The 13,477-nt window shown below is 48.3% G+C and overlaps 1 protein-coding gene across 2 annotated transcripts in view; it reads left to right on the plus strand.

Moving 5' to 3' along the window:
- The window catches only part of CSTPP1 (centriolar satellite-associated tubulin polyglutamylase complex regulator 1), a 190,863-nt gene that overhangs the window by 171,749 nt on the left and 5,637 nt on the right, over positions 1-13,477 (plus strand). Inside the window, exon 5 of one of the 2 annotated variants that reach the window (XM_061201702.1) lies at positions 12,681-12,766. The exons of the other annotated variant lie outside the window; for it this stretch is intronic. Within the exon in view, the coding sequence (XP_061057685.1) occupies positions 12,681-12,766 (86 nt within the window). The remainder of the gene's footprint in view (positions 1-12,680; positions 12,767-13,477) is intronic. 2 annotated transcript variants of the gene reach the window in all.

The raw sequence follows: 13,477 nt of genomic DNA on the forward strand, positions 1-13,477 counted from the left end.
TAATTTCTGCTGTTAAAATAATGTTAGTATTATTATTATCACCAGATTTTTTTAAGTAAGTGAGAAGTCAGACATAGAGAGCAGACTTGTGGTTGCCAAGAGGGAGTGGGGGAGGGAGAGGGATGGACTGGGAGATTGGGGTTAGTAGATGCAAACTATCACATTTATTTATTTGTTTGTTTGGTTGGTTTTATTTATTTATTTTTTTGGCTGCATTGGGTCTTCATTGGCTTTGGGCTTTCTGCATTGGGCTTTCTCTAGTTGCGGCGAGCCGGGGCTACTCTTCATTGCAGTGCGTGGGCTTCTCATTCCGGTGGCTTCTCTTGTTGCAGAACACGGGCTCTAGGCACACAGGCTTCAGTAGTTGCAGCACACGGGCTCAGTAGTTGTGGCACGTGGGCCCTAGAGTGCGCAGGCTTCAGTAGTTGCGGCATGTGGGCTCAGTAGTTGCGGCACATGGGCTTAGTCGCTCCGCGGCATGTGGGATCTTCCCGGACCAGGGATCGAAGCCGTGTCCCCTGCATTGGCAGGCAGATTCTTAACCACTGAGCCACCAGGGAAGTCCCAAACTATTACATTTAGAATGGATAAACAACGAGGTCCTACTGTATAGTGCAGGGAACTGTATCCAACCTCCTGGGATAAACCAGAGTGGAAAAAATATTAAAAAAGAATGTGTATATGTGTATAACAGTCACTTTGCTGTACAGCAGAAATTAGCACAACATTGTAAATGAACTATACTTCAGTTAAAAATTAAATTAAATAAGTGAGAAGTTCCTGGGTTCCCTAAGGCAGTGGTTTCTGGCCTTTTTTCCCTTCACAAAGTTCAGAAAATAATATATAACAAAAAGTAGGGTAAAGACAGGACTGCCTGTGATTAGCCTGCAGGCTCTGGTCTCCTCCCTCCTGGGCCAGGGGGACCATCACACCTGTAACCCATTCAAGGCCCAAATGACACAGGGGTGGGAAGCTTCCCTCCAAGGGTGAAGATTTAAAGCAGTGGTTCTCCAACTTGAGTGTGCATCAGAATCACCTGCAGGACTTATTAAACTGCGATGGCCCAGCCCCATCCTCAGAGTTCAGTGGGTCTGAGGTGGGGCTCAAGAATCCATATTCCTTATAGGTTCTCAGGTGATGCTCATGGTCTGGGACCACACTTTGAGAACCACTATAGAGCATTGCACACCAATCTCTTTCTGGCATTTTAGAATTGATTGCATTAAAAGGAATTGCTTTTCCTTCTCACTCTTGTCATCTGAAACACTATTTAACTCACTTCTCCCTCACTTAAAGCCAGATTTCGTAGTGAGTAATATATGTTTAACAGGAAAAGCTCTTTTATCAGGGTTATATGCTGAATACATATAGTGCTTCAAAAGCACATAAACTCCTAAGGAATTTAGTTTTAGACCTAACAAGTCACCTCCACTTAAGAGAGTCATTTTTCAGCTGGTCCCTGTATCACAAAGGTTGAATGGCCTAATGGTGTAGGACTCAGGTGCTGGAGCCAGACAGCCCTGGGTTCAAATCTCACTTCCTTCACTCATAGGCTTGTGATCTTGAGCAACTCCTCTGAGCCTCAATTTCTTCATCTTTAAAATGGAAATATAATAGCACCTGCCTCATAGAGTGTTTTTAGGATTTAATGAGATAATGCATGTAAAATACCTGTCACAAAGCCTTTTTTTGGGGGGGGCCACACTGCGTGGCTTGTGAGATCTTAGTTCCCCGAACAAGGATTGAATCCGCACCCTTGGCAGTGAGAGCACAGAGTCCTAACCACTGGACCGCCAGGGAATTCCCTTACCTATTATTTATTTATTTATTTATTTATTTAGGCTGCATCAGGCCTTAGTTGCGGCACGCAGGATCTTTCGTTCTGGCACGCGAGCTCTTCGTTGCGGTACTCAGGCTTTTCTCTAGTTGTGGTGTGTGGGCTTGCTAGTTGTGGCCCATGGGCTCAGCTGCCCCACGGCATGTGGGATCTTCGTTCCCCGACCAGGGATCAAACCAACGTCCCCTGCATTGCAAGACGGATTCTTAACCACTGGACCACCAGGAAAATCCCTCCCTTACCTATTTTTAAAGAATATAATTATAATTAGTAAGTGGGGAGTGATACTTCATTCCTATATTCATTTTTCAAATGTTTACTGAGCATCTACTCTCTGCCAGACCTCATGCCATGCCCTGAAGATACAGCTTTATGCTCTCTTGATGTCTTTCTTTCTTTATGCCTCTCCTCTGCAATATCATCCTGCATAGATCTCCTCCCCAGATCTGACCTGCCATCTGACAGTGTCACTGTTGCCCCAAAGGTCTTTCACCTAAACAGACTATCCTTTCCCTCCCCATTCTTTCATTTACCAGATATTTATCGAGTGCCTGTTATATTGCCAGTCGTGCTTGTGGAGGGGCTATGACAATGTTGCTCCAGCCCTGGAAGAACTTACAAACTGACAGAGCAGCAGACATTAAATAAACGAAGAGCTAAGTGCTATAGGAACATATAAACAGGATACCCAGCCTAACCTGGGGAATCATGAAAAACTTGTCCATAAAACAGAGATGTTGAATCTGAGACCTGAAGGATTAATAAGAGATGAATTTGCCCTATCAACTACTAGGACTGATTATAAGGCCATCATAATGCCAACTAAAAATTTGGGACTTGCCATCTGCCTCTACAAGGATTAAGCCACTACAGCCACTGACCTTCAACACACCCTGAGTGGGATTCAGAGTGGAGATCAGGAATGAAGCGCTCTGCGCTCTGGGGAAAAATGTCAGAACAGGCCTTCAGATAGTTAGATTTTTTTTTTTTTTTTTTTTTTTTGGCCACACTGCATGCGGGATCTTCCCCAACCAGGGATCAAACCCATGCCCCCTGCAGTGGAAGCGCAGAGTCTTAACCACTGGACCGCCAGGGGAGTCCCAGATAGTTAGATATTTTCAAGGGAAGATTTTACGAGCCCAATTCTTGCATCTCCTCACACCTAAAAAGGCATTAAAATCATTAATGGAGACACCTGCTCCTCGTGACTAGCAGTAAACTTCACAAGACTAGCGACATCCTTCTGCAAAACTGTGTGCTGGATTGCATGTACGTCCCCTTCACCAAAATCACATATATACCGACCTTCCCCGCTACCTCTCCAGAGCAGTTTCTCAGAGCTATCTGATATGCTATCTCCCGGGCCGTAGTCCTCATTTTGCCCCAAATAAAACTAAACTCAAAACTCTCACGTTGTGCATTTTTTTTTCAGTCGACAGTTTATCCACATAGGATAAAATAAAATTAGACCCCTACTTCAGACCATATTCAGAAGTCAATTTCACATAGATTACAGACCTAAGTGTAAAATGCAAAACTGTAATACTCTTAAAAGAGATTAGGAGAAAATATTTTTATGGCCACCAGGTAGTTAAAAAATTCTTAAACAAGATAAAAATTCTTAAAGCCCAAGCCCAGTGGACAAGGTTGATAAACTGACCACAAGCAAAATTGCATTCACTCATTCAGTCATTCAGCCAGTGTTCATGGAGAGTGCCTGTTCTGTGCCAGGCACTCTTCCAGGTGCTGAGGACAGAGCAGTGAGCAAAACCAAGCCCCTGCCCTCGTGGAGCTGACATTCTAGAGAAAGGGGAAGTATCTGCTAGGAAGTACGAATTCCCTGATGGCAAAGTGAACCCTCGCCACAGCGATGCAAGTGCTGAACCCTAACCTGCAGGACTACCGGAGAATTAAGATCAAAATTTTCTATTCAACAAAAGATGCTGTAAACAAAGTTGAAAGACAAGCCAGTGACTGGAAGATATTTATTACATATGTAACTAACAACAGATTAGTCTGCAGAATTCTTTAGTCTCAAGAATGGTTTATGGGGGACTTCCCTGGTGGTCCAGTGGCTAAGACTCCGTGCTCCCAATGCAGGGGGCCTGGGTTTGATCCCTGGTCAGAGAACTAGATCCCACATGCCACAACTAAAGATCCTGCACACCACAACTAAAAAGATCCCGCATGCCGCAACGAAGATCCTGCACACGGCAATGAAGATCCTGCGTGCAGGAACTAAGACCTGGTGCAGCCAAATAAGTAAATTAATTAAATAAATATTTTTTTAAAAAAGAGTTAAAAGCTATTAAAAAAAAAAAAAGAATTGCTTATGAAGAACTCCTACAAATCAATAAGAAAGAGATGAAGACCCTCAGTAGAAAAACAGTCCAAAGATACAAACAGATAATATATAGAAGAGAAAACCCTAACAACTAATAAACATCTGGGCATATTTTCATGGCCAAACTCAATAGTATCAGGGAAATGCCAATTAAATTGAGATACCACTTCACAGTCATCAAATTGGCAAAAATTTTAAAGTGAGATAGTACAAGTATTGGTGAGAATGTGGAACAGTGGGAACGCTCATAAACTGCTAGTGGTAGTGTAAATTGGTATAATCACTTTGAAGCAATTTGGGCAAATCTTTAAAAGTTCAAGAAGTGTACCTGGTTATAAGGAGACAGGCAGCATTATTTGTAATAACTACCAATGGAACCCTCTGCCCGTCCCTATGCAGTAGAAGGGACAAAGTGTGTTATCTCCATTCTGTGGAAATCTATACAGCAGCTAAAATGAATGCAGAGAGATATATATGCATCAGCACTGATAAATCTCAAAATGTCAAGTTACTAAATGATGCATAGAGTTTGAGAACAAGCAAAACAAAGTTATATAATATTTTAACAATGTAGACATTTGTGTGAGTTAATATAGTATGGAAACATGCGGAGGGATGCCAAGCCCAAGTTTAAATGAATGAATGCTAAGCCCTCAAGCCCCAGCGACGATCTCTGAGGAGGAAGGTAGAGGAAGGGGATGAGGAAGGGTGTCCAGGTGTCCAGGTGTTTTAATCAATATGTGTAATATTTTACAAAGCTTTTAAACATTGAAGCAAGGATGGCAAAATATGAAGTTTTGATGAAGTTAGCTAGTGGGTATACGAATGTTTGTTATGTTAGTCTGTGTAATTTTTCTGACATTTTAAATATTTTATTTAAAGTGAAAAGGGGACTTCCCTGGTGGCGCAGTGGTTAAGAATCCTCCTGCCAATGCAGGGGACACAGGTTCGAGCCCTGGTTCAGGAAGATCCCACATGCCGCGGAGCAACTAAGCCCGTGCGCCACAACTACTGAGCCCGCGTGCCTAGAGGCCCTGCTCCGCAACAAGAGAAGCCACTGCAATGAGAAGCCCGCGCACCGCAACGAAGAGTAGCCCCCGCTCACCACAGCTAGAGAAAGCCGGGACACAGCAACAAAGACCCAATGCAGCCAAAAAAGTAAAAAATAAAGTGAAAAGGGTGGGTAGGATTTAGGGAGGGAGCAGGGAGAGGGAAAGGCCGTCTAGGGAAAGTAAGCAGCCTGGAAAGAAGCCCCTCTTTCTCCAGTGAGGACCTAGGGGAACTGGGAGGAGTCAGTGGGCCTGGAGTTTGAGGAGTTTGGGGACTGGGAGAGGAGAGGGCCTCACAGGCCATGCGCTGGATTTGGGTTTTTATCCTAAGATCATGGAACGTTCCCCCACCCCCACCAGCTGTAAAGCTTCTTGGGAGAGACCAGGATAATGGAGCTGAAGTGGCCAAGCGGGGCCTTCACGGTGTCTGCAGGGAAGAAGCAGTATCCGGGCCTAAGCCTCCAGCCCTCCTGGGGGGCCACGGCTCTACACCAAGGGTGGGAGGAGGGACAGCGCCACCGGCAGGAGGTGTTATTGCCACTTCTTACTGGAAGCAGCTGCAGTGGCCTGGGAACTGTGGTTAGAGTCAGAGGGGCCTGTGTTTGAATTACAGCTCTTTTGCTTCTGCCTTGAGACCCTGGTCAGGTTTCTGAACCCCCGTGTTCTCGGTAAAGATATCCACTGATCTCACCTCATAGGATTAACGTTGAGAAGAAAATGCAATGACAGATGTATGGCGCTGACCAAGTAAGCCCTTAACGAATACCGTGTTGCTGTAGTTGTTGCTACTTCCCACACTCTCCGGATCCAGCTTCTCAGGCACCGCAGGGCAGGTGGGATTGGGACCCCCTGGAGGTGCAGGCCAGAGCCCAGGGAGAGCCATGACCTGGACACCCCATGCTGCTTTGAGGGCCTGGACTTGGAGGCAGCTTGTGAGGCACAAGGGTGCCTCCGACACAGTCCAGAAGAGGGGCAACCCTGAGGACGTGCCACAGGAAACCTTGCCAACACCTGGAGAAGGTGGCCAGGGTGTAGTTTCATCCTCACTCATGGCCCCGACTTTAAGACATAGTCCACAGAGGTGTCCCGGGATCCCAGACAGACTCGGAGACATGCTTCAGCTGCACCCATGAAAGACGCTGCTCATGTGACCTCCCAAAGGAAGTGCAGTCATGGAAGCGTTCTTCCTGGCCCTGGCTTAGGCCTGGCTTCCCCCAAAAGTGGACTTGAAACAGGATAGCTAGCTTCCACCTGAGAGCCTCTGCCCGGCCGGGTGCTGGCAGCACTTACTTCCTCTGAGCTATATTTTTATTTGCTATTTTGAGCTCTTCCATCACCTGAAACCAGCTAGAACACTTATTGATAGCAGCTAACACTTATTTTGAGTGATTACTCGTATATAATAATAGAATAGGCACAGTATATCACCATATTGAGTCTTCACAAGAATCCCATGAAAGAGGAACTATAATTATCCCCTCTTTACAGATGAGGAAACTGAAACTCCAGGAGAAAACGTAACTCGCCCAAGAAAAGGTAACTTGGCCAGTCAGTTCTAGAGCTGGGATTTGATCCCAGGGCTGCTAACCCAGAACTGCACAAAAAACAAAACAAAACAAAACAAAACAAAACACCAAGTACATACAGCTCATGCCACTAGACCAGGGATACTGACCCTTAAGGGGGAATAGGAAGCTGGCAAGTCAGTAGGTTCGGACTGAAAGCTGTTGTTTCCTTGGCACCCACTTAACTCCCAGCCAGCCAGCCTATCCCAGCTGTTGGAAGTCAGCATGGGAGTGAGAGCACGGCCAGCCCCCTTGGGAGTAGCTCAGACCTTGCCAAGTGCTCTTTCTCCATTCCAGTCGCTGCCCTGGACTCCACCCTTCACATGGTTCTGCTCAGAGCCAGCCTGAACTAGAGTGCCTTTACTTCTCCCCCAGAGTTCCTCTCTCTAGCCTTGAGGCCTGGCCGGCAGGGATCCCTCCACAATCCAATGGATTTGCACAGACTCTCGTTGGCAGCAGCTTCCTGCTGGCTCCACTTCAAAGCAGGGGCGGCCTGTCTCCTCCAGGTGTCAGACGCAGCTGGCACGCTAGCAGGAGGCCTCTGGCAGGAAGGGGTTTTGAGCCAACTGCCATCAACTGGAAAACAGCACACGTGGATGACCTGTCTTCAAGAAACTCCTCTTGAGCCCTCTGGGGGCTGGTGACAAGTTTGAGTTCAGGGTGAAGCAGCTGTCGGTGGGTTGTAGGGCCTACAGCCTGGGGTTGTCCCTGCCACCAAAGGCAAAGACAGACCTGTAGCCTCCTGCCTGCCTTTTCCCACAGTTCTGGCAAGACTCCAATGCCAGATGCCCAGAACTTTTATGGGTCAGAGCATTAGTCTGGAGATGGACAATGCAGCATATGATGTTTCTAAAAGCACCTTTTTGTAAGTCTTTCAGACTTTTCTGCAGCGACGGTCCTCTGAACAGCAAACTTTCCCCCCAGCAGAACCCTCATTAACAGGAGAAGCTGTTAGTTCTGTCCACACTTGGGATGACACTCTCTCAGGACTAGAAGGAGCTCTTTCATACTTTTGGGAAGTATTCTGCTTGAATATCTCCAGCAACAAGCAGCTCACTCCCTCACAAAGCAGCCATAATCCCAGAGATGGGCATCTTCAAGTCTTCTAGAGCCAAACTCTAGATCCCTGTGACATCTCCCTCAGAGGCAGCCCTTCAAGAGTCGGGCCTCGGCCTCACTTCCTCCTTCATCTTCTCTTCCAGGCTAAAGGATCTAAAGGCAGTCATTTGTCTGATATCCTGGTTTGCAGACTCCACCACTCTGACCTCCCTATTCTGTGACCCTAGTTTATTCCCCTTAAATGGACTGTCCAGAGCTGAATGTAGTATCCAGATGTCACCTTGCCAGGGGAAAAGAAAAGGGTACTGCAGCCTCTCTTAGTCATTTGTTCATGCTTTCCTTCATTCAACAAATGTTTACCGAGTGCCTACTGTGTGCCCTGCACCACGCTGGCGCTTGAGTCAGGCAGCAAACAGAGAGACAGAGGTGTAACTTGGTGGATCTTATAGTCCTGGGGCGAAGACAGACACGAACAGTGTGAGGGGGTCACAGAGAACTGTGGAAGCCAGAGCAGGGAGGCCTGCCCTCGCCTTCCCAAAGTGGTGCTCTGTGGCTGTACCCCGAAGAGTGAGGAGACATCAATCAGGTCGGTGAGGAGAAGGGCATGGAGGGCAGGAGGAAGGAAGAACTGAAGGATCTGTGTGGCTGGAACATCATGAGGGACCCTGCCTGGGGCCTCCAATGAGTATAGAAAGGTGAGCGGAGGCAGAGGGCAGGTCATGCAGGCTCATAAGCCAGGATAAGGATGGGAGACTTTGCTCTAAGGGCAATGGGAAGCCCATGAAGGGTTTCAAACAGAGTTGTAAAATGGTCAAATTCGCATTTTGAAGATCCTTCTGACCACAGTATGGATACTCAATTAGAAGGAGGCAAGAGTGTTGCAGAAAACTGGGTAGGAGGTTGTTCCGTTGTCCAGGAAGAAGAGGTGGAGGTGGGCATTGGATGGGGGCTGTGGAAGTGGAAAGAAGCAGACAGATTCAAGAGAAATGTCCAGAAGAGGATTGATAGGACTTGGTGATTGACTGATGTGGGGCAGGCAAGGGAGGGAGTGTCCAGGATGCCAGGAGGACTCCAGGTTTCTGGCTGAACAGAGGAGTGTTGCTGTTAATGACAACTGAGATCCAATTGGCTTCTCTGGCAGCCAGTCTCACTGCTTGCAATCAAGAAAACCCCTCAGTCCTAGGCACAGGTGCTGCTGGGATCCAGCCACCTGTCCCTCAGAAAGAAAGCCCCTGCTGCCCATCTCCCTCCCCCAACTAGCCTGCTGGTCCCTCCTGACCAATCTGAGTCTCAGCCCACCGAGGAGCAGGGGCCAAAACCAGAGCACGCGCAGGGTCGCCCTGCTCCCACGGAGGCTGCCACCCTCTCAAAAGAGGGAGCTAACGTTCATAGTCAAGAATGGCTGCCGACAGAAAGCTGCAGCCGGGTCTTGGGCTGGAAGGGCGGGCCCTGCTTGCAGCTGACAGTCCTGGCTGCGGCTGGGAGAGGAAGATGCTTATGGCAATTGGCTGGAAGCCCTGGCGTGGCAGGGCCTGTCTCAGGAGCATGATGATCAGCAAGAATTACAACTTCTGGAATTAAACAGTGGTGATGATTGTGCAAGTTTGTGAATATACTAAAAAACACTGTACACTTTTTTTTTTAATTTTTATTCACTTAGTTATTTATTTTTGGCTGCGTTGGGTCTTCGTTGCTGCGCGCGGGCTTTCTCTAGTTGCGGCGAGTGGGGGCTACTCCTCGTTGCAGTGCGCGGCCTTCTCATTGCGGTGGCTTCTCTTGTTGCGGAGCACAGTCTCTAGGCGCGTGGGCTTCAGTAGTTGTGGCACGTGGGCTCAGTAGTTGTGGCGCACGGGCTTAGTTGCTCCGCGGCATGTGGGATCCTTCCGGACCAGGGCTCGAACCCGTGTCCCCTGCATTGGCAGGCAGATTCTTAACCACTGCGCCACCAGGGAAGTCCCACACTGCACACTTTTAAAGGGTGAATTTTATGGTATTTGAATTATATTGCAATACAGATCTTCCTCGACTTTCAGTGGGGTTACGTCCTGATAAACCTGTTGTAAGTTGAAAATATCAAAAGTCAAAAATGCGTTTTTACGCCTAACCTACCAAAGATCATAGCTTAGCCCAGCCTACCTGAAATGTGCTCAGAACACTTACATCAGCCTACAGTTGAACAAAATCATCTAATACAAAGCCTATTTTATAATAAAGTGTTGAATCTCTTATGTAATTGATTGAACACTGTACTGAAAGTGAGAAACAGAATGGTAGTCTGGTACAGAATGGCTGTCTGCGTCCACCCTGGTGACCGTGTAGCTGACCGGGAGCTGCCACTGCCCAGCATCACGAGGGAGCATGTGCTGCGCATCGCTAGGCCAGGGAAAGATCAAGATTCAAATTTCAAAACATGGTTTCTACCAAATTTGTCTTGCTTTCACACCATTGTAAAGTCAAAAAACCTAAGTTGAACCATCGTAAGTCGGGGACCATCTGTATGAAATGAATGAATAAATAGGTAAAGAGAGAAATAGTAAATGGCGGTAACTGCTATAAACAGGAGCACCAGGTCCCAGGTTGATGATAAACCAAGAGGAGCCAAGTAACATCTTCAAAGGCTTTGGTTCCCCTTCGTGGTTTCCTGCTTGGGGTGTTCTCAGCCCAGCACTCTTCCCTAGCAATTAACTTCAGGCCATTCAGGTTCTTAGCTGTCCTGGGAGTGGGGCAGGAAGGAGAGGTCACTGCCTTCTCTCCTCTGGGGCCTTTTCCTTCCCTGTGAGCCTGGGAAGGCACGACTTGGAGGTGCTGTTGGCTCCTCCTCCCTGGGGCTCTAGGAGAGCTCACTCTTCCTCTGTAGTTTGGGTGTCTCTGTCACCCAGTCCCTACTACCTGCCCTCTCTCTACCTCTCTCGCCTCTCTCTCTCCATCCAGATATCAGAATCTGGGCTTTGTTCCCTCTCTCTTCCCTTTTGCCTGCCTGAGGTTATGAGAAACGGGGTAACTACTTGGCCAACGGCTCAACGCTTGGGCCCAGGAGCCTCTGCCGGAGAGACCAGGACGCCCTCCTGTGGCCGTTGGCAGCATTGCTTCCTCCCACTCTCTGGCCTTGAATTTTTTTCCAGCTGGAATTTTAATGTTGAATTCTGGTAGTTGAGGCAGCTTTTTTCTTCCCCAAGAGATACATGAGAAACAGTTAAGGCCCTAAGATATAGGTGAGAAGAAAAAAGATAAGTTAGGCAGCTAATAAACTGAGAAGTAAAATGCAAGTGTTCATATTCTGTATCTTTATTTTAAAAGAGGCAGTGAGACCTAGTAGAAAGTAAGTACATGACGTGTAGAGCAAATTCACCAGCTGTGCGACCTCAGCAAGCTGACTGCTCTGAGACTTAATCTCTTCACCTGTAAAATGGGAATAATCAACAAGACCTACCTCATAGGATTGTTGTGGGATAAATTTTAATTAATATAAGTTAAATACCTTATACAGTGCCTGCCATGAAGTAAGTACTTAGTTAATATTGCCTGTTTCTATCGTTACCATTATTACAACTGAAGACTAGAGGTAGGAACCATTTCTCTCTTTGGGGAGACCTGAAACCAGGGCAGCTGCCTGGCACAATTCCAGGGGCACCGCTCACATTATATTCTCTCTAAAGCCCCTTCCCCAGAGGTGAGCAATGCCTGCTCTCTCTGGAGCTGATCCAGTGGCCAGTCTGGGGACTCTCTGACCCAGGGAGGTGGAGAGAGAATTAGAAAAATGCATGAGAGAGCAAAATAAAAGGTTTTTTTTTTTAAAGGAAAGATAGGGCCCAGTCTAAAACAGATGGGGAGGTGGGGGGGCGGTTACTTCCCTGGTGGTCCAGTGGTTAGGACCCTGTGCTTCCACTGCTGAGGGTGCAGGTTCGATCCCTGGTCGGGGAACTAAGATCCCACATGCCACGCAGCACAGCCAAAAAAAAACAACAACAAAGAAAAGAAACAGATGGGGGGCCCAGCTTCCCATCAGTAGATGAGTTTGGCACCCTGCCTGGCACATGGATGGAGTCCAGCGAGTGCTAACTTCCTTCTCTTCCTGTCCTCTCCAGTGAGGCCCTGAGCAGAGTACGAACGTGGCCTTGGTCTGAACCCTTTAGTGGTCACATGGTTTCCTTACTGCGAGGTGGGTGCGCAGGCGGAGGGGTTAGAGAGAGCAGACACCAGGAGGCGGTCAGCTTGTGAGAGCGGACAGCGTGCGTGGAGGAGCACCGGCCACCGCGGCGTTGCGGGATGGGGTGTGTTCTTGGACCCTCTCAAGGGCAGACCCCAAGCGGTACCCTCTGCTCTTTGTGCCAGCTGTGTCCCAGCACGGAGGAGGTGCCCGTAGCCATTCTGAAGGCCCTTGGTAGCTTATTAAATCTCAGTGCCACTTGCCAAGACCCCTTTAAACCTCTTGGCTTTCTTTTTGCCTTTTCTGATCAGCTGTATTTATTCTGAACTAAATGGTCCTCACTGCAGGATGAAAGTGTTTACTGCTTCAGGGTATGAAAAAGGGTCTTGGCTGCGTTGCAGCTGCACCCTCTCCTTGTCAGCACCCCACCCATGTCCCATCCTCTAGCTGGTGCCACAGACACTGAAGTGGGTGCCTGCCTCCCGCTTCAGTTCAGTTTGGTGACAGAGTCCAAACGATGGAGAAGTGACGTGACCGGGAGGAGCTTGTTGGGGAGCCCCCTCCCCAGTGTCTTGCTGTCCCAAAGGAGACTGGATCCCCAGGAGCGGCTCACTCGAATGCTCCCCCAAACACACACTTACACGCCCTCTCTCATATTTTCTCTCTCTTTCCCCCTCAGGATTGTGCTCATGGACGACGCCATGGACTGCTTGATGTCTTTTTCAGATTTCCTTTTTGCCTTCCAGATCCAGTTTTACTACTCAGGTGAGAGTCTCCCAGGACCCCTGCAGGACCACGTGCTCTCTCTTACCCTGTTGCCCTTTCCATCTGTGTGCCTAGCGCATGCATTTCTCCCCTCCTCCCTCCGTCGTGTGCTTCACAGCCGGTCACCCACCAGCAGGATGTCTAGTTCTCACTGGCGGTCACAAGATTCAGTCTGCAGAGACGACTCCCTCAGCCTCCCCAGCCAGCAGCGCGACGAATCAGTTTAAGTGATAATGACAGTAACAACAATACACACTACTGGATCAACACCCGATAAATTCACTATCGAAAACTCACTGTGTGCCAGGCATAGCGCTAAGCACCTTAATCCTTACAACAGCCCTGAGAGGTGGGTCCTTTAAGAGAGAAGCTGACAGAGGCAAAGCTGCCAAAGACACAGCGCTTATGGGGGTGGAGCCCAGACCTGCAGAGGGCCCACGCCACAGCCAGTGTGCTCAGCCACTCTGCTGTGTCACTGCGGTCGGGGGTCTCTCCCTGGGCCCTGACTCAGATGTGTGAGCACACATTTTCCACCCACACAGCTTTTAATAAGCGCACGCCAGTCCTCTCTCACACTCCCACCCTGCTCCCCAGTGCTCACCAGCTGTGCCCTGAAATACCTTCTGGGCTCAGGTGGAATAAAAATAGATGAATGAATGCCACTGCACACCAGCTCACACACAGCAGCATCAAATGGAATGTTGGATTTAG

The sequence above is a fragment of the Eubalaena glacialis genome, chromosome 10, assembly GCF_028564815.1.
Source record: "Eubalaena glacialis isolate mEubGla1 chromosome 10, mEubGla1.1.hap2.+ XY, whole genome shotgun sequence".
NCBI lineage: Eukaryota > Metazoa > Chordata > Mammalia > Artiodactyla > Balaenidae > Eubalaena > Eubalaena glacialis.